Here is a 25030-nt window from a genome sequence, read left to right on the forward strand (position 1 = left end):
GAACAGCATGATCAAATTGATAAATGCATCTTTGGGGTCGATTGCTGGATGGAATGGACTTGGTGTGAGGACGGGTTGCTTTATTGAGGGTGTTCAGTATCTCAATGGTTAGAGCTATGGCATACCGCTCTGGTGTCTGTGGTTCAAGGCGTCTCTGGCCCAAGTGAATGGAATGTTTAGTTGGGTTAGATTTTTTTGAATCACAAGCAATTATTTAGTTTGTTTTTTCTTGAGTTAGGTTTGGAATAAGAAAAGGCCATGTTTAAGTCCCACACTCCCGGGTTCCTAAACCTGGACGATGGGGGATGCAAGAGTAAGGGTCACACAGGGACAGGGTCCTACACCCTCTCCCTGTGTTGGGTCTGGGTCCTATACCCTGTCCCTGTGTTGGGTCTGGGTCCTATACCCTGTCCCTGTGTTGGGTCTGGGTCCTATACCCTGTCCCTGTGTTGGGTCTGGGTCCTATACCCTGTCCCTGTGTTGGGTCTGGGTCCTATACCCTGTCCCTGTGTTGGGTCTGGGTCCTATACCCAGGCCGTCCCTGTCAACTTTGTCCTGGTATAGGACAAAGTTAGCGTATGCCAGTAGTGGACATGTGGGGCTACAAGCGGCCTCGGGTCGCGTGTTGAGCTGCCTGAGGTCACTTGTCATGAAGGAAGACGACTCCTGTGGGACCGTCCCGGGGGACTCTCTGAGGTGGCCACGGGCCTCTCGTGTCACTGCATTCGGAGGCCAACATGATAGAGCTGATGAATTAGCCAAAGAATCTGCCTTTAAAGGATAAATTGAGTATAACCTTGGATTGTCGATAAGCAGTCTGAGAGCAATAGTACACCAAGAACTTCAACAAAATCTTGTAGATCTGAGGCAAAGTGAAATAGACACCATCTATCATCATACTATCATGCACGACGAGCCTCACATCTATGGTTCGTACAATAAACACATCTATGGTTCATCCAATAATCACATCTATGGTTCATCCAATAAACACATCTATGGTTCATCCAATAATCACATCTATGGATCATCCAATAAAATCAGCAGACTTCTAGATGTTACTACTGCTCGGCTTAGACTCGGTTACAAGTATCTCTGGGAATTCTCATTATCTGCCGATGTAGACCTGACCAAATGTAAACTGTCAACAAAATTATTCGCACACCCTCCGTCACTATGTGATGGAGTGCGAAAAGATACGTGAATTTAGAGACAATTCTATAACCAATGTTCCAGCGATGTGTAAATATTTCATTAAAAATGTTCTGCCACCAGAAATTTTAGCCAAATATCCCCAGTTTGCTAACTGTAGGTAGTAACTGAGTGATTGTAACCTATCCACCGCTGCCCACTGGATGGGGGGCGGTGTGCAGGACAAACATATCAATTGTGACACTAACTCTCCACATATGTCAGTTGCTTAATTTAGAAACTGTATTTGTGGTCGATCTCGAACCCATGTTGATGTGACGACTTATACTGAATTGTGTAACTAGCTCAACAAGATTGTAACTTGCTTAGCTAAACGAATTGTGGGGTTCAGTCCCTGAGCCCATTATGTGCCTCTGTAACCCTTTACACTACCGCCCACAAGATGGGTATGGGGGGCATAATAAATGAACTAAACTAAAAACTAATAGTGTACTCTGGGTGGTGGTGACGGTCCCACAAGACCCTGGGGGCTGGTTTAGGAGGGACCACCACTCCTCCATCACTGGACATAACTAGTGGTTTGTAAATAATTTATCACATTATTCAGTTATCGATTTCATATTATACACATTGCCTCTAACTGTGGATAGGGATATTTTCAGGAAAGGATGTACATGAATAACTGAATAAACAAGTGTCCAATTTTAATACAAAGACTCTGAGTAACATATTCAGACAATAAATTACAATAACGGAGCTGAAAATTAGACACCCAACCCACATTTCTAAAAATAAAGAATTTACAACGTTTTGGTCCGTCCTGAAACGGACCAAAACGGACTTTGTCATCAAGTCGTGACTAAAGGTCCAGCCGGACACACAGAAACGTCGTCAATTCTCTATTTACAGATCGTGGGTTGATTGTCTGCGTAACATTGCTATTTATACTGAACGTGTTCTATACATCAGCCTTATCAGTTCCCCTCAGAGTGTTGTATGTTGTTATCGTGAGTTCTTTCTACAGAGGTTGTGAGCTTCTGCTTCCTCAACATTTTCTTAAGTTTATAGGCTAAGCATGCAGGGGGTTTTTCCTCTAGTCCCGTACATAAATGTGCGTAAGTTTTCTAATAACATGAAAATTGAATTGACGAGAGTGTGTGTATGTTTGTAACAAGTGAGGCTCTGTGACAAGTGAGGTTCTACGACAAGTGAGGCTCTATGACAAGTGAGGCTCTATGACAAGTGAGGCTCTATGACAAGTGAGGCTCTATGACAGTGCCGCGACACTGTTGTGTGGACGGAGGTGTCTTGAGACAACAGCGGATGTCTTGCAGTGATAACTCCACTCCCGCAGTGTACGTGTGTTTGTTTGCCTCTGCCGCCCCCCAGTACACCCAGTATACCTCTACCGCCCTCCAGTATCCCTCTACCGCCCTCCAGTATCCCTCTACCGCCCTCCAGTACACCTACTGTCCTCCCAGCGCCGCTCGTATTCCTCCAGTACTACTTTTATCCCTCTTTGCCCCCCTGGTACTGGTAATTTCTCCAGTGACACTGGTATCCGCACGCTTACCTACAGTACTGCTGGTGACTCCTCTCTAGCCCTGCAGCACCACTCTTGTTTCTCCTCTGTTGTGTAGTATATTACTTCACAACCACGTGACTGTCATGGCCTCTTCCGTAAGTACCCTTCAGCGTCCTTTATACATCAGACTTGTGTGCTCTCACATCGGCGCCGAGCCGTGACTGTGGTGTCCCGTTTTCTGCTTGGAGTCCTCTAGTAGAGGTTAGGATAACGCGCTTTGGTACCTCGGTTTCTAGACGTTGGGAAGCCTTAGGAGGACGGGGGCGCCACCAACCAGTCCCACTGGACCCTCGCCGCCAGCAGGCTTTACTCGACCCCAAACCAAATGGCACTACAACATTATTTATTGGAAACACTCGTCTGGGAACACAGCAACAAGAGGGGTTGTATCTAATCTTGGGATATAAAATATCTGAGTGACGATCTGACTGAACTCAACGATCTGAGTGCCAGATCGCTGTGAGTTCAACCCACCAGCATTGGCCAGAGTGGGGTGGGCTGTTGTTTGCTAAATATTTAATTAAGAATTGGCCCAGTATCAGGCTTTTTGTATGTGTGACGATATCAATGGAGTGAGGTGTGACCATATCGGCGCCGTCTATGGACATGCACTCCAGCTCCAAGACATTAGGTGTGACGAAGACAACGCCATCTGTAAAAGGCTCCTGAGCATGGAAGATGATGTCCTATGGTGAGGGAAGTAACGATATCAACGCTATCTATAGTGTGCATCCAATCATATTTTCTGTTCCCCGGTGAAAGGTTGTCGTCATATGTTCTCCTTGTGTACGTTCTGTCTGGCTAATGACTATTACGTCCACAGAGGTGAAGAGGAGGGTCTCTTGCAGTGTTGCCAGATTGGGCTACAAGTAGCGAATTGGGCTACTTTTGAGAGCCCCGCGCTCCCAAATTTTTAATATCGCTACTTGCTACTTTTTGGGCTAATTTAAAAGCAAGATGTGCTAATTTGGGCTATTAATGTTAAGAATATACGATTGCGAGTTATATGAAAGTAACTAAGCTATAAATAATTGTTATTAATAGTTAGTTTAGTTTAGTTCATTTATTATGCACCCCATACCCATCTTGTGGGCGGTAGTGGAAAGGGTTACAGAGGCACATAATGGGCTCAGGGACTGAACCCCACAATTCATTTAGCTAAGCAAGTTACAATCTTGATGAGCTAGTTACAAAATTCAATATAAGTCGTCACATCAACAATGGGTTCGAAATCGACCTCAAGTACAGGTTCCAAATTAAGCAACTGACATATGTGGAGAGCTAGTGTCACAATTGATATGTTTGTCCTGCACACTGCCCCCCCCCCCCATCCAGTGGGCAGCGGTGGATAAGTTACAATCACTTAGTTACTACCTACAGTTAGCAAACTGGGGATATTTGGCTAAAATTTCTGGTAGCAGACCATTTTGAATGAAATATTTACACATCGTTGGTACATGGTTATAGAATTGTCTCTAAATTCACGTATCTTTTCGCACTCCATCACATAGTGACGGAGGGTGTGCGAATAATTTTGTTGACACAGTTTACATTTGGTCAGGTCTAAATCAGCAGATAATGAGAATTCCCAGAGATACTTGTAACCGAGTCTAAGCCGAGCAGTAGTAACATCTAGAAGTCTGCTGATTTTATTGGATGATCCATAGATGTGTGGCTCCTCTTGCATGATAGTATGATGATAGATGGAATTACTGGTGTCAATGTTGGCCTCCGAATGCATGATAGAGCTGATAAGTTAGCCAAAGAATCTGCCTTTAAAGGAGACGTTGAGTGTAACCTTGGATTGTCAATGAGCAATCTGAGAAAGTAACTAAGCTATAAATAATTATAATTAATAATAATTGTAAATATTAATTAATACTAAATAATATTATTTAATAAATTAGTCCCAGTTCAATGCAGAGTTTTCTTTCAAGAACAGAAACTTGTAAATATAAATACAAGATAATAGATAGATCGATAAATAAATAGACAACTTTCAAGTATTGCACCAAGTAATGGCGAGAGGAAAAAAACTAGACAGTATACATTACATTTGAAATTAATAATGGATGAATGGTAATAAATTGGTGTATGTTTGTAAGTATACCAGACAAAGTCTATTTAATGGCAGAATTTAGCCATTTTGTGTAAAAACTTTTATATCTCATATTATTAATTATAACAGTAATCGAAAAAAGTCATAGTTTGTATATACAAGAGATGAAACAGAGAGCCATGAGCTAGATCGTTGTGCTGAGTCCATAAGGAGGCCGAGCTTCCAGAAATACCTTCCTGTGATTGGCTGTTGCGGGGAATACCAACACTCTTTTTAGGAATAAAATTTAAACTTTGAAATAGGTCCTTGTGCACAACAACAAGGTTGTTGTGAAAAAGAACAACAATTTCTGTTTTGCACCCGACAGAAATCTCCATCTAACTGAATAATTTACTCGAATAAGAGGGCAGAGCAGTGTATCATTATTTGTGTCAAGGCAACCCCCCAATAATAACGTCACAAGTTAGCCCATTTTTATATAACAACTGTTATATCCTGCAATATTTAATTATCACTTTATTAACACTTTAAATAATTAACACTTCACTTTTTGGGTAAATTAAAGTTAAAGCAGAATTCCATAAGCAGGACTGGTGGGCTGAACTAAGATGTTTACTAAGTGGATGGCACGTATAGCTGATCCCTTCCTGTGATTGGCTGTTGTGTGAATGTCAACAAAGAGTTTCTAGGCTGGGATTTATTTCTTATTTATTTATTTATTTATTTATTTATTTATTTATTTATTTATTTATTTATTTATTTATTTATTTATTTATTTATTTATTTATTTATTTATTTATATACAAGAAGGTACATTGGGTTTGTGAGAATACATAGCATAGTATTTACAATCTTGTAAAGCCACTAGTACGCGCAGCGTTTCGGGCAGAAACGGAAAATTTCTCGAAAAGTTAGCAATAAAATACGCTTTCTAGTTCTTTATTTTTAAAATTAAGACCAGGGATTCTGTCTAACGAAGCTGCAAGCTAAAACACCGTTATCCTATAATGTTCATCTGTAGCTTGACCCTAAATACTCGTTTATTAAACGAATTTATTGTTAGAGTTCATTAGGAATCAACTTTGTTGAAGGCAGAGTTTCCAACAAATACCTTCCTGTGATTGGCTGTTGCGGGGAATGCCAACGCTTATATGAATAAAATGCAAAATAAGAAATACGTCCTTTTGCTCAATAACGTTGTTGTTGTACAAAAGAACAACAATTTCTGTTTTATACAAGACAGAAATTTCCATCTAACTGAATAATGTAGACTAATAAGAGGGCGGAGGCATTGTATCGCCGATATTATTTGCGAGACAAAACCCCCACTGATGACGTCACAAGTAAGGTAGCCAGCCCATGTTTCTGTAACACCCGTTACATCCTACAGTATTTAATTATCACTATATTAATACTTTTAAATACTTAACATTTAACTTTTTAGGTAGATTAAAGTTGAAGCAGAATGTCATAAGCAAGGATGGTGTGCTGAATAAAGATGATTTATTAAGTGGATGGAGCCTTTAGCAGTTTAGCTGATCCCTTCCTGTGATTGGCTGTTGTGTGAATGTCAACAAAGAGTTTCTACCAATGATAGGCCATTTATTATGCACCCCATACCATCTTGTGGGCAGAGCTTGGAACCTCCTACCCGAGCACAACAACCCGCCTTATGGGTTGCTGTTTGGCTATTTATAGTGCGTTGGAAAAAAAACAGATGGCGTTAGTTGTATTTTGTGGGGTAATTTGTTATAGGTGTAATTTGATGTCAACAGATGGCGTAAGCTGTATCTTATGGCCACTGTTGACCAGCCAGTTGAAAGTGTTCTCTTCTGCCGACAGATGGCATCAGCTGTGTTATTATTACTTCCGAATTCCCTTTTAAACACTGATCCACAAATCCCTTGGCTTATGATAAGGTTATATACCATTTATGATAAGTAAGAGATAACTGGAGTTCCTCAATTACTTTTATTTATCAACTGTTCAGGATATCATCATATAACTGGCTGTCTGTTCGGAAGTTCTGCTAGCGTATAGTTAGAGACTTCTGCCAGGGTGTTAATAGAGACCTCCTATTATTTGTGACCCCTGTCAGCTTGTTGCTGAAGACCTCTGTCAGTGTGTTTCTGAAGAGCAGATGTGGGGTATTTGGACATCGTGATGATATGGTGTAGGACTGGCCCATGTTGAGTAGGGCGAACTCGCCGCTGTTATGACCATTGGACGTGGATGATGAATATTTGGAGATAGTGGACTCGCTGGGAATTGAAGAAAACTGTAGATATATTATGTAAAGATGTTATTTAGTCTTATTTAAACCCTTTTTTATTTTCACAATTACTTGCTACTGCCAATTCTTGATAAATTACTAGTGACCAGAGGTGGGGAACAATGCAGAAGTGGCTCCAAGGCCCCATACGCAGAAAGAACCCGGTTACTGGCTCAGTCAGGCCGTAACAGTATGCTTCCAGTACCTATGCCTGTTTGAGCGTCACTCTCTGTAGCCAAGGATGTGGTGCGTGTGGAGTCAGCCCCGGGGATGGGTCTGGATTATCTGTGTCATGTGTTTATTGAAGAACACGTCCAGGGTCTTTTCCCATTGCATTTTCAATGCCAGCAAGAAGTGCTTGAATGAGGTCTATATTGAATTGTGAGTTTCGTGGGGGTGATGAGGTGGACATGGGGTATTTGTGAATTGTGTTGTTGGGTGGTTGTTATTGATTAAGGACTGTGTTGCGTTGTTTCAGTACGCTGCAGTATTGCATGTTGGTGATGGAGTGAGTCATGGTAGTAGTCTTAGCTGCTATGTATGAAGGGACATGCACTTTATATTTGTGAAATTTTTTATCTTGTGTCATGGCTGGAGAAATTGCTGACCTGGAGAGCGTGCAGAGATCCTTTACTGCTAGAATCCACTCAGTAAAACATCTAAACTATTGGGACCAACCTAAATCTGTATTCTCTTGAGCGCAGGCGGGAGATATACATAATAATTTACACGTGGAACATATTAGAGGAGCTGATCCCAAACCTGCACACAGAAATAACATCACATGAGACCAGGAGGCATGGCAGGATGTGCAGAATATCCCCGTTGAAGAGCAGAGGTGCAACAGGTACTTTGAGAGAGAACTGTCAACATCAGAGGCCCGAGACTGTTCAACACGCTTCCACTACACATAAGGGGGCATAACTGGCCGACCTCTCACAGTGTTCAAGAGAACTTGATAAAACCTCAAAAGGATACCTGATCAACCAGGCTGTGGCTCATGCGTCAAGCTGCGAGCAGCCGCGTCGAACAGCCTGGTTGACCAGTCCAGCAACCAGGAGGCCTGGTCGACGACCGGGCCGTGGGGTCGCTAAGCCCCAAAAACACCTCGAGGTAACCTCAAGGTATGGTCACCAGCACATTTTGAGCATTTAAGTATTTCTGAAGTGTATGTATTTGTGAAATGGGCACCAGAGCAAAGTGCACATTAGTAGTACATCCTTGTGAGGTATGATTAAATTCTCTACATCTAAACCATTGAGTTGGACATGGTATGTACACCTCTGGTTTGTGGGAGCAGCCACTTATTCAAACCTGATCAGGTGGAAGGTTGTCTAGGAAGGTAAGTAAGGCTGATCCTGTGTCACTCGGCACTAAGTCTATTCTGCACTCCTAGTCAAAGTGGCAATGTTGTCAAATGTAACGATGGAAGTTTTCAAACCAAGAGAATATGACCTACCTTGGCTGAGCGGATGTTTGTCATGAGACCACGTATGGTCACAGGGGGATGACCATTGTTTACAGCAGGGTAGTGGCGGCATTCAGCCCCTCGTCTGTCTGTCTTACTACGTCTACTGTCTAGGAAGACGCCTTCCTTATCCTGCTCAGAGTGCGGGAAAACCATCATTATAAGAATGTATTCACCTAGTTGTTCTTGCGGGGGGTTCAGCTCTGCTGTTTCGGCCCACCTCTCAACTGTCAATCAATCAACGGTAACTAACTACTAGTGCCAGGTGCCGGTGGGTCTCCGGGTTCATCAATAGTATCATAGTTTTGACCTCAGGCTTCCTGGCAAAACCAATTAGGAATCCAGGGTGGTAACACAGCACTACCTTGCAGCAGGTTGATGAAGAACGGGACACTGGAGTGAGAGGCCATCATTCACACACAGTGTCACAACATGTCGGAGCGACAGTAAAACAAAGTAAACCAAATCCTGGGAATAGTCAAACGAGCCTTATGACTTCTAGGGAACACAAGGTGATCTCTTTGGTGCAAAATACGGTAGTTATTCAACTGTATAAATCGCTGATATCTAGATTATTGTATCCAGACATGGAGACATCTTCAGAAAGACATTTGCTTTGGAGAAAGTTCAATACCGAGCGTCAAAAATCATTCTAGAACTAAGTCGACTTTCATACCAGGAACGGTTGAGGGCCAACTGCTAACACTACAAACCAGACATGACAAGGCTCATCTTATAAAACTTTTAAAATACTAAAGAAATTGGAAGATGTTGATGTAGACTACTTCCTCTAAAGGTCAGATGTAACACAAACAAGGAGCAACGGTTTCGAGCTCAACAAGCAACAATGTAGGACTGAGAACAGGAGATGCTTTTTCACCCTCAGTTATAAACCCATAGAACAGCCTACCCGCCGAAACCATAAATGCCAAAACAGCTAAATTTCAAAATCCAGCTAGAAAAAATCATTATGACCATAGAGGGGGACTATTGACAAGCCGCTGGCATCATGTCCTCGTCGAGGATATTAGATAATGGCGTTCAGGTAAATTCAGGTATGTCCAGTTTGCAGGAAGACGGGGTGTAAGGAATGGCGCCCTTCCTAAGACATATTATAATTTGCACTTTGTTTCACTATTGATTTTTAATCCTAATTTTTGTTTGTCATTACAGAATGATGGAGTAATGTGTCAGCTGTGACGACAGCGTGAACGTCTCGCCATCTGTTAAACCACCTGTCACATTAAGCCATCTGTCTCCATGCTTGAGCCTCAGCTCCCTGTCACCATGACAGGTTTTCAGCCAACTGTCACCCCAGCTGGGTCTCAGCCACCTGTCACCCCAGCTGGGTCTCAGCCACCTGTCACCCCAACTGGGTCTCAGCCACCTGTCACCCCAACTGGGTCTCAGCCACCTGTCACCCCAGCTGGTTCAAAGGTAGGCGTGATGCTTCAACTTTCTGTAGCTTTCAAGCACCAAGACCGGTGCTTGTTCCGTCTTCAGAAGATGGTGCGTCGGACGGCCCGCGACGTACTGCACCAGGTGTACGAGTGGGGCACCCAGGGCCTCACCATCACGCTGCCCTTGCATCAGTACCTTCAAAAAAATGGAAATTTTCAGAGAAGAAAAATCTCTCAGATCTTCAACAAGGCGCAGATGGACACCCTGGCGGCTGATCCCACCGGGGCCACCTACGACATCTCGCTTATGTATAAATGTATCCAGACGGTGTGTGAGGGCATGTGTCCTGTTAACGATCCAATCTGGTGGACTCCAGGACACACTCTCGAGTTCAGTATAACCTCCATTAAAAATTTTCGCAATATTGTTATGCACAGGGAGATATCACCGACTCAAACAGAGTTTATCAACATGACGGAGGAGCTGCGGGAGCTGTTGAAAGGCGTTCTGGAAGCAGCTGGGACAAAGTACAACATTGATGACGATATCGTAGCTCAGTGTATCCGTATGATGGACCACAGCATCAGCATATTGAGGGACGATCCTTTTCAACACTGGAACATCACAAGTGTTGAGAACGAGCTCTTGTTTAAGGAAGGTTTAGAGCTTTTGATGTCAGTTGGTATACAAGAGTTGAAGGAGAACTATACCAAATGGTCCTACATCAACCCAATGTCATTCCTGGATGGAACTGAACTGCATCTCCAAGTGGGTGCTATTTTCACTCAAATGGAAATAGTTCTTAATAGACGGTGTCTTAAAAGTCAACAGATCAGTAACAAAGATTTACTGCAGTTTGTGGGTGATGGTACGACCAGTAACATCACTCTGGTGGAAGGTGTCGCAGGGGCAGGTAAAACTACCCTTACTAAAATTATCATGTCTAACTGGATCACTGGCAGCAGTTTTATAGACGATCTTACAAGTTTCGACTTGGTAATATATATGGAATGTAGAAATCCAGTTATTCAATCTCTGTCGCAATTGTTGTCAACTTTAATGCCAAAAACGTCTCGGAGATTCCGAGAGAACGATTTATTGAAGAGTGTCTTGCAGTATAAAGTACTTGTTGTTGTTGATGGTCTTGATGAATTAAACGTCTCCTCCACGAAGCTCCTCAAGGAGGTACTGAACATAAAGTTATCATATGATATTGCTGTATTCTGCACCACAAGGCCAGAGAAAGTAAAGGATTTCTTCAAAATGCTTCCTCCTGTTCTCAAAATATCCTACCTAAAAATTATTGGTATACCAGACAGCATGAGGGAGATGTTTGTCGAAATATATCATAAGGAAATGAAGAAAATGAGCATGAGTACTCAGGAGACTGATGGACTCATCAAGTATCTGAGAAAGACTCAAAATCAGCTGCAAGAACATCTGCGACTTCCTCTGAACCTTGTACTGCTGACCTTCTTGTGGGCCGTCGGGGGAGACAAAGTAAACATGGTGACAACAGCCACAGAACTGTACTGGGAAATTCATGAACTAATGATTGAAAAGCTGCTGGAGCGGTTAAAGTCGCAACACTTGACTGAACTCTTGGACACCTCGGAACTCAGGGGTAAGATTCATGAATTTTTGTCTTCGTTATACCATGAGTCGTTATTAAGCATTAAGAATGAGAACATTGTCCTGGCAGACGAGTCAACAAAGAAACTTGAGGACATTTGCTCTAACACTGGTTTGCCACCCAAAGAAGTTATGGGCGCTTACTTGGCTCAGAAAACCTTGTGGACTGTGTCAGGAATTCAGATGAGACATATTATACCTCACAAGGGCCTCCAGGACTTTTATAGTGCCATGTACTTACTTCAGAGTTGCACCAAAAAACTTGAGGTTTCAAGTATTGCTGAAAAAATAATTCAAACAGTCATTGCCCCGTTCAGAACTAACACCATCACCAAAATTCTGGAAAAAATGCACGAAATGAACTCGAGTCCTTTGCCCCTTGAGAAGTACCAGAATGTTTTGATTCATCTAACTGGACTCTTTCACAAAAGAGAAAATATGACCATGAATATAAGCAAAGAGTTAGTTAAACTGCTGAGGGAGTCTGGCATAAGAGACAGGGACGAGTGGCTGGACTTGCTAGCCAGCGTCAAGTGTAACACCAAGATGGTCAACCTTCTGGTGAAGCAGATCCCAGAGTTCCTCATAGTGAACGGCAGGGTGGATGTTGAGGACTCCAGAGTGGACTGTTACGCCAACCTTCTCCCTCTCCTAAGCCCCAAGGAAGTGGTGGTGAAGATCAGGAGGAAACCCCAAGACATTCCCCGTCTGGAGGAGCTGCTGGTGCAGATGAGCCTGCTAGTGGAGACGTGTCAGTACCAGGTGGAGCTGCACCTCGAGCACCTCTTCCGTCACCCCGCTTGTCTCGACCTCTCCCTCGACACTGTTCTCCAGCGAGTCCTACAAAGGTACAGTGCCTGCCTTTGCAGTATTAGTAATAGGCTCAAGACTATACTTGGCTAACTTCTCATCTTCATCACTTAAGGGTTTATGCATGACTGGATGTCGCTTAAAATCTTTAAATCAGATTATTGTTTCTTAAAAATTGTAATTATATAATCTTAATTGCTATGAAATAATTCTGGGGCCTTGGATATATTTGTTCTCTCTGACTGTTAGTGTGGTGATGTTCACTGTTGGTGACTGTTAGTGTGGTGGTGTTCACTGTTGGTGACTGTTAGTGTGGTGGTGTTCACTGTTGGTGACTGTTAGTGTGGTGGTGTTCACTGTTGGTGACTGTTAGTGTGGTGGTGTTCACTGTTGGTGACTGTTAGTGTGGTGGTGTTCACTGTTGGTGACTGTTAGTGTGGTGGTGTTCACTGTTGGTGACTGTTAGTGTGGTAGTGTTCACTGTTGGTGACTGTTAGTGTGGTGGTGTTCACTGTTGGTGACTGTTAGTGTGGTGGTGTTCACTGTTGGTGACTGTTAGTGTGGTGGTGTTCACTGTTGGTGACTGTTAGTGTGGTGGTGTTCACTGTTGGTGACTGTTAGTGTGGTGGTGTTCACTGTTGGTGACTGTTAGTGTGGTGGTGTTCACTGTTGGTGACTGTTAGTGTGGTGGTGTTCACTGTTGGTGACTGTTAGTGTGGTGGTGTTCACTGTTGGTGAGTGTTAGTGTGGTGGTGTTCACTGTTGGTGAGTGTTAGTGTGGTGATGTTCACTGTTGGTGACTGTGAGTGTGGTGGTGTTCACTGTTGGTGACTGTTAGTGTGGTGATGTTCACTGTTGGTGACTGTTAGTGTGGTGGTGTTCACTGTTGGTGACTGTTAGTGTGGTGGTGTTCACTGTTGGTGACTGTTAGTGTGGTGATGTTCACTGTTGGTGACTGTTAGTGTGGTGATGTTCACTGTTGGTGACTGTTAGTGTGGTGGTGTTCACTGTTGGTGACTGTTAGTGTGGTGGTGTTCACTGTTGGTGAGTGTTAGTGTGGTGATGTTCACTGTTGGTGACTGTGAGTGTGGTGGTGTTCACTGTTGGTGACTGTTAGTGTGGTGATGTTCACTGTTGGTGACTGTTAGTGTGGTGGTGTTCACTGTTGGTGACTGTTAGTGTGGTGGTGTTCACTGTTGGTGAGTGTTAGTGTGGTGATGTTCACTGTTGGTGACTGTGAGTGTGGTGGTGTTCACTGTTGGTGACTGTTAGTGTGGTGATGTTCACTGTTGGTGACTGTTAGTGTGGTGATGTTCACTGTTGGTGACTGTTAGTGTGGTGATGTTCACTGTTGGTGACTGTTAGTGTGGTGGTGTTCACTGTTGGTGACTGTTAGTGTGGTGATGTTCACTGTTGGTGACTGTTAGTGTGGTGATGTTCACTGTTGGTGACTGTTAGTGTGGTGGTGTTCACTGTTGGTGACTGTTAGTGTGGTGATGTTCACTGTTGGTGACTGTGAGTGTGGTGGTGTTCACTGTTGGTGACTGTTAGTGTGGTGATGTTCACTGTTGGTGACTGTTAGTGTGGTGGTGTTCACTGTTGGTGACTGTTAGTGTGGTGGTGTTCACTGTTGGTGACTGTTAGTGTGGTGGTGTTCACTGTTGGTGACTGTTAGTGTGGTGGTGTTCACTGTTGGTGACTGTTAGTGTGGTGGTGTTCACTGTTGGTGACTGTTAGTGTGGTGGTGTTCACTGTTGGTGACTGTTAGTGTGGTGATGTTCACTGTTGGTGACTGTGAGTGTGGTGGTGTTCACTGTTGGTGACTGTTAGTGTGGTGATGTTCACTGTTGGTGACTGTTAGTGTGGTGGTGTTCACTGTTGGTGACTGTTAGTGTGGTGGTGTTCACTGTTGGTGACTGTTAGTGTGGTGGTGTTCACTGTTGGTGACTGTTAGTGTGGTGGTGTTCACTGTTGGTGACTGTTAGTGTGGTGGTGTTCACTGTTGGTGACTGTTAGTGTGGTGGTGTTCACTGTTGGTGACTGTTAGTGTGGTGATGTTCACTGTTGGTGACTGTTAGTGTGGTGATGTTCACTGTTGGTGACTGTTAGTGTGGTGGTGTTCACTGTTGGTGAATGTTAGTGTGGTGATGTTCACTGTTGGTGACTGTTAGTGTGGTGGTGTTCACTGTTGGTGACTGTTAGTGTGGTGGTGTTCACTGTTGGTGACTGTTAGTGTGGTGGTGTTCACTGTTGGTGACTGTTAGTGTGGTGATGTTCACTGTTGGTGACTGTGAGTGTGGTGATGTTCACTGTTGGTGACTGTTAGTGTGGTGATGTTCACTGTTGGTGACTGTTAGTGTGGTGGTGTTCACTGTTGGTGACTGTGAGTGTGGTGATGTTCACTGTTGGTGACTGTTAGTGTGGTGATGTTCACTGTTGGTGACTGTGAGTGTGGTGGTGTTCACTGTTGGTGACTGTTAGTGTGGTGGTGTTCACTGTTGGTGACTGTTAGTGTGGTGGTGTTCACTGTTGGTGACTGTTAGTGTGGTGATGTTCACTGTTGGTGACTGTGAGTGTGGTGATGTTCACTGTTGGTGACTGTTAGTGTGGTGATGTTCACTGTTGGTGACTGTGAGTGTGGTGATGTTCACTGTTGGTGACTGTGAGTGTAGTGATGTTCACTGTTGGTGACCGTGAGTATGGTGATCATTTTCCCCATCATCTCTTTCCCCTCCCTCTTCACCTGCCTATGAACGTCGAGTACCCGAGACCAGTCCGCCTGCAAAGTTGGGTAAGGTTAGCCCTTAACTACCCGTGCTTTACAAGGGTAGTTACGGTAGCATGTTGGAGGAAATAAGTAGTGATGGGATAGTGTGGTCGTAAGGTTTAAGGTCACCTAATTGTGCTTGCGGGGGTTGAGCTCTGGCTCTTTGGTCCCGCCTCTCAACCGTCAATCAAGAGGTGTACAGGTTCCTGAGCCTATTGGGCTCTATCATATCTACACTTGTCTGTGTCATGTGTGTGTGTGTGCCGGCAGGTGCAGCGTGAGGGAGTACCGCGGGGGCGTGAGCCAGAGGGTGTGTGAAGCCCTGCCCCCGACCCTGCAGGAGGTGGGCGTGGCCCTCGCCACCACCGACCACGCCCACCTTCTCCACTGCGCCTTCAACACCTCCACCCTCTCTCGCCGCTTCCCTCTTCTCAACAAACTCTGTGAGTTATTATATATATAAACGCATTGGTATATCAGCACACCCACACACCCACACGCCCACACACACACACACACACGCCCACACACACACACACACACACACACACACACACACACACACACACACACACACACACACACACACACACACACACACACACACACACACAGGGGGCCTCGTAGCCTGGTGGATAGCGCGCAGGATTCGTAATTCTGTGGCGCGGGTTCGATTCCCGCACGAGGCAGAAACAAATGGGCAAAGTTTCTTTCACCCTAAATGCCCCTGTTACCTAGCAGTAAATAGGTACCTGGGAGTTAGTCAGCTGTCACGGGCTGCTTCCTGGGGTGTGTGTGTGTGTTGTGAAAAAAAAAATAGTAGTTAGTAAACAGTTGATTGACAGTTGAGAGGCGGGCCGAAAGAGCAAAGCTCAATCCCCGTAAAAACACAACTAGTAAACACACACACACACACACACACACACACACACACACACACACACATACACACACACACACACACACACACACACACACACACACACACACACACACACACACACACACACACACACACACACACACACACACACACACACACACACACACACACACACATTGTGCTTGCGTGTGTGTGTGTTGCACTCGCGGACACAGGTGGAAATTGAGTGTCCAACAGAGCCATAGAGATATTATTTGTTTCAGTGTCGGAATTCTTGACAATTTGGAATATATATATATATATATATATATATATATATATATATATATATATATATATATATATATATATATATATATATATTAAATTGTGTGTGTGTGTAAATTAGTGCATAGTTAAGATAAAGTAGGGCAGTGGAGCATCCACTATTGTTGTGTGGGTCAGTGCGTGTGCCCTTGTCTGCCGGACACAGCGTCCGCTCTCATAAGCTTATCCCCCAAACTCTTCCCTTCCCCCGTCCCATCACATATCCTTATCCTGTCCCCTTGCAAGTGCTAAATGGTTGAAATTGAAATAAGTCACACAGCCCCGCTCCTGTGCCAGCTAAGTCCACTACGGGGCTCACGATAGCCTATGCTACTTGCAACTTCTTGTTCCCAGTAGCTGAATCTAACACAACATGAAATAAGTGTTATATATATATAGTCAGGGCTTGGCGCTTTCCCCCTGATAATTCCCTCTGCCTCCCTCCCAAACTGTTTTGATTACCGATCCTCATTTGTTTCTCTAGTGCCTTAATTGTAAACAAAGTACCCGTCCTCTGTGTCGTGCCCTGTACATCACGGGCTTCAATATCCTCCCGCTATAATGTCTCGCTCGTCACGTTGATCAGCACGTGCTTGTGGTGACCAGCACGTGCTTGTGGTGACCAGCACGTGCTTGTGGTGACCAGCACGTGCTTGTGGTGACCAGCACGTGCTTGTGGTGACCAGCACGTGCTGGTGGTGACCAGCACGTGCTTGTGGTGACCAGCACGTGCTTGTGGTGATCAGCACGTGCTTGTGGTGACCAGCACGTGCTTGTGGTGACCAGCACGTGCTTGTGGTGATCAGCACGTGCTGGTGGTGACCAGCACGTGCTTGTGGTGACCAGCACGTGCTTGTGGTGATCAGCACGTGCTTGTGGTGACCAGCACGTGCTGGTGGTGACCAGCACGTGCTTGTGGTGACCAGCACGTGCTGGTGGTGATCAGCACGTGCTTGTGGTGACCAGCACGTGCTGGTGGTGACCAGCACGTGCTGGTGGTGACCAGCACGTGCTTGTGGTGACCAGCACGTGCTTGTGGTGACCAGCACGTGCTTGTGGTGACCAGCACGTGCTTGTGGTGACCAGCACGTGCTTGTGGTGATCAGCACGTGCTGGTGGTGACCAGCACGTGCTTGTGGTGACCAGCACGTGCTTGTGGTGATCAGCACGTGCTTGTGGTGACCAGCACGTGCTTGTGGTGACCAGCACGTGCTTGTGGTGACCAGCACGTGCTTGTGGTGACCAGCACGTGCTGGTGGTGACCAGCACGTGCTTGTGGTGACCAGCACGTGCTGGTAGTGACCAGCACGTGCTGGTGGTGACCAGCACGTGCTTGTGGTGACCAGCACGTGCTTGTGGTGACCAGCACGTGCTTGTGGTGACCAGCACGTGCTTGTGGTGACCAGCACGTGCTGGTGGTGACCAGCACGTGCTGGTGGTGATCAGCACGTGCTTGTGGTGACCAGCACGTGCTTGTGGTGACCAGCACGTGCTTGTGGTGACCAGCACGTGCTTGTGGTGACCAGCACGTGCTTGTGGTGACCAGCACGTGCTGGTGGTGACCAGCACGTGCTTGTGGTGACCAGCACGTGCTTGTGGTGACCAGCACGTGCTTGTGGTGATTGGGCCTCACACAGATGTGCCGCTACAGGTGTGGTAGTGACGTGGTTGTGTTGGTATTGCAGGTGTGGTAGTGAGGTGGTGGTGTTGCAGGTGTGGTAGTAACATAGTTGTTGTTGTGTTACAGGTGTGCAGGTGGGGCAGCAGGTGGAGGCGACAGTGTTGGTGCCCCTGCCACCACTGAGGTACCTGGAGGTGCACGTCAGCCACGTCACCGTGGACCACGTCTCCTGGCTGGTCCAGGTGGTCCGAGGCCTCCAGCCCACGTCCCGGTACGGTCCACTTGTTGTTCAAGTCCTTCATGCCTTGGGGACCAGACCTTAGGTCTATCACCACCTTGGTCCACACCCAGGACACCCACGGTCCACACACCCAGGACACCCACGGTCCACACACCCAGGACACCCACGGTCCACACACCCAGGACACCCACGGTCCACACACCCAGGACACCCACGGTCCACACACCCAGGACACCCACGGTCCACACACCCAGGACACCCACGGTCCACACACCCAGGACACCCACGGTCCACACACCCAGGACACCCACGGTCCACACACCTAGGACACCCACGGTCCACACCCAGGACACCCACGGTCCACACACCCAGGACACCCACGGTCCACACACCTAGGACACCCACGTTCCACACACCCAGGACACCCACGGTCCACACACCCAGGACACCCACGGTCCACACACCCAGGACACCCACGGTCCACACACCTAGGACACCCACGGTCCACACACCCAGGACACCCACGGTCCACACACCCAGGACACCCACGGTCCACACACCCAGGACACCCACGGTCCACACACCCAGGACACCCACGGTCCACACACCCAGGACACCCACGGTCCACACACCCAGGACACCCACGGTCCACACACCCAGGACACCCACGGTCCACACACCCAGGACACCCACGGTCCACACACATAGGACACCCACGGTCCACACACCCAGGACACCCACGGTCCACACACCCAGGACACCCACGGTCCACACACCTAGGACACCCACGGTCCACACCCAGGACACCCACGGTCCACACACCCAGGACACCCACGGTCCACACACCTAGGACACCCACGGTCCACACACCCAGGACACCCACGGTCCACACACCCAGGACACCCACGGTCCACACACCCAGGACACCCACGGTCCACACACCCAGGACACCCACGGTCCACACACCCAGGACACCCACGGTCCACACACCCAGGACACCCGCGGTCCACACACCCAGGACACCCACGGTCCACACACCCAGGACACCCACGGTCCACACCCAGGACACCCACGGTCCACACACCCAGGACACCCACGGTCCACACACCCAGGACACCCACGGTCCACACACCCAGGACACCCACGATCCTCACACCCAGGACACCCACGGTCCACACACCCAGGACACCCACGGTCCACACACCCAGGACACCCACGATCCTCACACCCAGGACACCCACGGTCCACACACCCAGGACACCCACGGTCCACACACCCAGGACACCCACGGTCCACACACCCAGGACACCCACGGTCCACACACCCAGGACACCCACGGTCCACACACCCAGGACACCCGCGGTCCACACACCCAGGACACCCATGGTCCACACCCAGGACACCCACGGTCCACACACCCAGGACACCCATGGTCCACACCCAGGACACCCACGGTTCACACACCCAGGACACCCACGGTCCACACCCAGGACACCCACGGTCCACACACCCAGGACACCCACGGTCCACACACCCAGGACACCCACGGTCCACACACCCAGGACACCCACGGTCCACACACCCAGGACACCCACGGTCCACACACCCAGGACACCCGCGGTCCACACACCCAGGACACCCACGGTCCACACCCAGGACACCCACGGTCCACACACCCAGGACACCCACGGTCCACACACCCAGGACACCCACGGTCCACACACCCAGGACACCCACGATCCTCACACCCAGGACACCCACGGTCCACACACCCAGGACACCCACGGTCCACACACCCAGGACACCCACGGTCCACACACCCAGGACACCCACGGTCCACACACCCAGGACACCCACGGTCCACACACCCAGGACACCCGCGGTCCACACACCCAGGACACCCATGGTCCACACCCAGGACACCCACGGTCCACACACCCAGGACACCCATGGTCCACACCCAGGACACCCACGGTCCACACACCCAGGACACCCACGGTCCACACCCAGGACACCCACGGTCCACACACCCAGGACACCCACGGTCCACACCCAGGACACCCACGGTCCACACACCCAGGACACCCGCGGTCCACACACCCAGGACACCAGCGGTCAACATACCCAGGACACCAGCGGTCCACACCCAGGACACCCACGGTCCACACCCAGGACACCCACGGTCCACACCCAAGACACCCACGGTCCACACCCAGGACACCCACGGTCCACACACCCAGGACACCCACGGTCCACACCCAGGACACCCACGGTCCACACCCAGGACACCCACGGTCCACACCCAGGACACCCACGGTCCACACCCAGGACACCCACGGTCCACACACCCAGGACACCCACGGTCCACACACCCAGGACACCCACGGTCCACACACCCAGGACACCCACGGTCCACACCCTGAACACCCACGGTCCACACCCAGGACACCCACGGTCCACACCCTGAACACCCACGGTCCACACCCAGGACACCCACGGTCCACACCCTGAACACCCACGGTCCACACACCCAGGACACCCACGGTCCACACCCTGAACACCCACGGTCCACACCCTGAACACCCACGGTCCACACACCCAGAACACCCACGGTCCACACCCAGGACACCCACGGTCCACACACCCAGGACACCCACGGTCCACACCCAGGACACCCACGGTCCACACCCAGGACACCCACGGTCCACACCCAGGACACCCACGGTCCACACCCAGGACACCCACGGTCCACACACCCAGGACACCCACGGTCCACACACCCAGGACACCCACGGTCCACACACCCAGGACACCCACGGTCCACACACCCAGGACACCCACGGTCCACACCCAGGACACCCACGGTCCACACACCCAGGACACCCACGGTCCACACACCCAGGACACCCACGGTCCACACACCCAGGACACTCACGGTCCACACCCTGAACACCCACGGTCCACACCCAGGACACCCACGGTCCACACCCTGAACACCCACGGTCCACACCCAGGACACCCACGGTCCACACCCTGAACACCCACGGTCCGCACACCCAGGACACCCACGGTCCACACCCTGAACACCCACGGTCCACACACCCACGGTCCACACCCTGAACACCCACGGTCCACACACCCAGGACACCCACGGTCCACACACCCAGGACACCCACGGTCCACACCCTGAACACCCACGGTCCACACCCAGGACACCCACGGTCCACACACCCAAGACACCCACGGTCCACACACCCAAGACACCCACGGTCCACACACCCAGGACACCCACGGTCCACACACCCAGGACACCCACGGTCCACACACCCAGGACACCCACGGTCCACACCCAGGACACCCACGGTCCACACACCCAGGACACCCACGATCCACACACCCAGGACATCCACGGTCCACACCCAGGACACCCACGGTCCACACACCCAGGACACCCACGGTCCACACACCCAGGACACCCACGGTCCACACCCAGGACACCCACGGTCCACACACCCAGGACACCCACGGTCCACACCCAGGACACCCACGGTCCACACCCAGGACACCCACGGTCCACACACCCAGGACACCCACGGTCCACGCACCCAGGACACCCACGGTCCACACACCCAGGACACCCACGGTCCACACCCAGGACACCCACGGTCCACACCCAGGACACCCACGGTCCACACCCAGGACACCCACGGTCCACACACCCAGGACACTCACGGTCCACACACCCAGGACACCCACGGTCCACACCCAGGACACCCACGGTCCACACCCAGGACACCCACGGTCCACACCCAGGACACCCACGGTCCACACACCCAGGGTCCACGCACCCAGGACACCCACGGTCCACACACCCAGGACACCCACGGTCCACACCCAGGACACCCACGGTCCACACCCAGGACACCCACGGTCCACACACCCAGGACACCTACGGTCCACACCCAGGACACCCACGGTCCACACCCAGGACACCCACGGTCCACACACCCAGGACACCCACGGTCCACGCACCCAGGACACCCACGGTCCACACACCCAGGACACCCACGGTCCACACACCCAGGACACCCACGGTCCACGCACCCAGGACACCCACGGTCCACACACCCAGGACACCCACGGTCCACACCCAGGACACCCACGGTCCACACACCCAGGACACCCACGGTCCACACACCCAGGACACCCACGGTCCACACCCAGGACACCCACGGTCCACACCCTGAACACCCAGTAGACGTTTTGCTCCATGATGATTATCTTCCTCATTACAAGTCCATAAAGTCACACTGCCATTAATATACAGCTAATTCCCTTGATTATACCTTTTCCATTATATTTCTAGCTATTTTTAACATTAATTTGTGTGAGGTATAGAATATGTTATGTAGCAGTGTTGTCACTTGCCACACAATGTCTCTTTAAAGTATATTAGTAGTAGCAAGTTCACTCCCAACATGCTGAAGACAATCACACCTGGACAACCAATTAAGTCACAAAGGTAACATTTATGACCAACATCACCTTAGTGAGCAGACCGTTACCCTGGGGCACACCGCTTGACCATGTTCAGCGGGTTTTCTTCCTATTGGGGAGTGTTGTACATGTTGCTATGGCGGTGTGTCCACTCACAGGATGAGTAGCGCTGCCCAATACTGTCACTATGGCGGTGTGTCCACTCACAGGATGAGTGCCGCTACCCAATACTGTCACTATGGCGGTGTGACCACTCACAGCATGAGTGGCGCTGCCCAATACTGTCACTATGGCGGTGTGTCCACTCACAGGATGAGTGGCGCTGCCCAATACTGTCACTATGGCGGTGTGTCCACTCACAGGATGAGTGGCGCTGCCCAATACTGTCACTATGGCGGTGTGTCCACTCACAGGATGAGTAGCGCTGCCCAATACTGTCACTATGGCGGTGTGTCCACTCACAGGATGAGTGGCGCTGCCCAATACTGTCACTATGGCGGTGTGTCCACTTACAGGATGAGTGGCGCTGCCCAATACTGTCACTATGGCGGTGTGTCCACTCACAGGATGAGTGGCGCTGCCCAATACTGTCACTATGGCGGTGTGTCCACTCACAGGATGAGTGGCGCTGCCCAATACTGTCACTATGGTGGTGTGTTCACTCACAGCATGAGTGGCGCTGCCCAATACTGTCACTATGGCGGTGTGTCCACTCACAGGATGAGTAGCGCTGCCCAATACTGTCACTATGGTGGTGTGTTCACTCACAGCATGAGTGGCGCTGCCCAATACTGTCACTATGGCGGTGTGTTCCACTCACAGCTATGAGTAGGCGCTGCCCAATACTGTCACTATGGCGGTGTGTCCACTCACAGGATGAGTAGCCGCTACCCAATACTGTCACTATGGCGGTGTGTCCACTCACAGGATGAGTGGCGCTGCCCAATACTGTCACTATGGTGGTGTGTTCACTCACAGGCATGAGTGGCGCTGCCCAATACTGTCACTATGGTGGTGTGTTCACTCACAGCATGAGTGGCGCTGCCCAATACTGTCACTATGGCGGTGTGTCCACTCACAGGATGAGTGGCGCTGCCCAATACTGTCACTATGGCGGTGTGTCCACTCACAGGATGAGTAGCGCTGCCCAATACTGTCACTATGGTGGTGTGTCCACTCACAGGATGAGTGGCGCTGCCCAATACTGTCACTATGGCGGTGTGTCCACTCACAGGATGAGTGGTGCTGCCCAATACTGTCACTATGGCGGTGTGTCCACTCACAGGATGAGTGGTACTGCCCAATACTGTCACTATGGCGATGTGTTCACTCACAGGATGAGTGGCGCTGCCCAATACTGTCACTATGGCGATGTGTTCACTCACAGGATGAGTGGCGCTGCCCAATACTGTCACTATGGCGGTGTGTCCACTCACAGGATGAGTGGTGCTGCCCAATACTGTCACTATGGCGGTGTGTCCACTCACAGGATGAGTGGTACTGCCCAATACTGTCACTATGGCGATGTGTTCACTCACAAGATGAGTGGCGCTGCCCAATACTGTCACTATGGCGGTGTGTCCACTCACAGGATGAGTGGTGCTGCCCAATACTGTCACTATGGCGGTGTGTCCACTCACAGGATGAGTGGCGCTGCCCAATACTGTCACTATGGCGATGTGTTCACTCATAAGATGAGTGGCGCTGCCCAATACTGTCACTATGGCGGTGTGTTCACTCACAAGATGAGTGGCGCTGCCCAATACTGTCACTATGGCGGTGTGTCCACTCACAGGATGAGTGGTGCTGCCCAATACTGTCACTATGGCGGTGTGTCCACTCACAGGATGAGTGGCGCTGCCCAATACTGTCACTATGGCGGTGTGTCCACTCACAGGATGAGTGGCGCTGCCCAATACTGTCACTATGGCGATGTGTTCACTCACAAGATGAGTGGCGCTGCCCAATAAACTCGCCCCTTGGGGCAAAATTTCAAAAAATTACTCACACTACACCCCATCTATACCACCTGTCTGCTTTGTATCAGGTTATCATGCCCTAATTATCTTTAATATTTTGCCTATAATGTGACGGGCTTCAACTTTGCTTATTAACCTTTCATGTTGAAGAGCGTGGAAAGCCTTGCCAAGATCGTAATAAACAATATAATTTATATTACTAACAACTGCTTCAAATGTGAATACAACACGAGTATATTTATAACTTATGAGCTCGATCTATTAAACCCATTCTGAGCCATTTATATAACTGTTTTATAAGGTGACCGCTAATTGAGTTTGCTCTTTTTACTTCAAGTAAATTTCCCACTGTTGATG

The 25030-nt window shown here is 49.2% G+C and overlaps 1 protein-coding gene across 3 annotated transcripts in view; it reads left to right on the forward strand.

Annotated features, from left to right (window-relative positions):
- Positions 1–2482: 2482 nt before the first annotated feature.
- Positions 2483–25030, forward strand: part of LOC123761374 (uncharacterized) — a 28125-nt gene continuing 5577 nt past the window's right edge. For all 3 annotated transcript variants that reach the window (XR_011224743.1, XR_011224744.1, XM_069313536.1), the window contains exons 1-4: positions 2483–2832; positions 9710–12417; positions 15417–15589; positions 18083–18227. Coding sequence is in view for 1 of the 3 variants with exons in the window: in XM_069313536.1 (XP_069169637.1) it covers positions 9797–12417; positions 15417–15589; positions 18083–18227 (2939 nt within the window). In the remaining 2 variants the exon portion in view is untranslated. The remainder of the gene's footprint in view (positions 2833–9709; positions 12418–15416; positions 15590–18082; positions 18228–25030) is intronic.

This window comes from Procambarus clarkii, chromosome 7, assembly GCF_040958095.1.
Source record: "Procambarus clarkii isolate CNS0578487 chromosome 7, FALCON_Pclarkii_2.0, whole genome shotgun sequence".
Classification (NCBI taxonomy): Eukaryota; Metazoa; Arthropoda; class Malacostraca; order Decapoda; family Cambaridae; genus Procambarus; species Procambarus clarkii.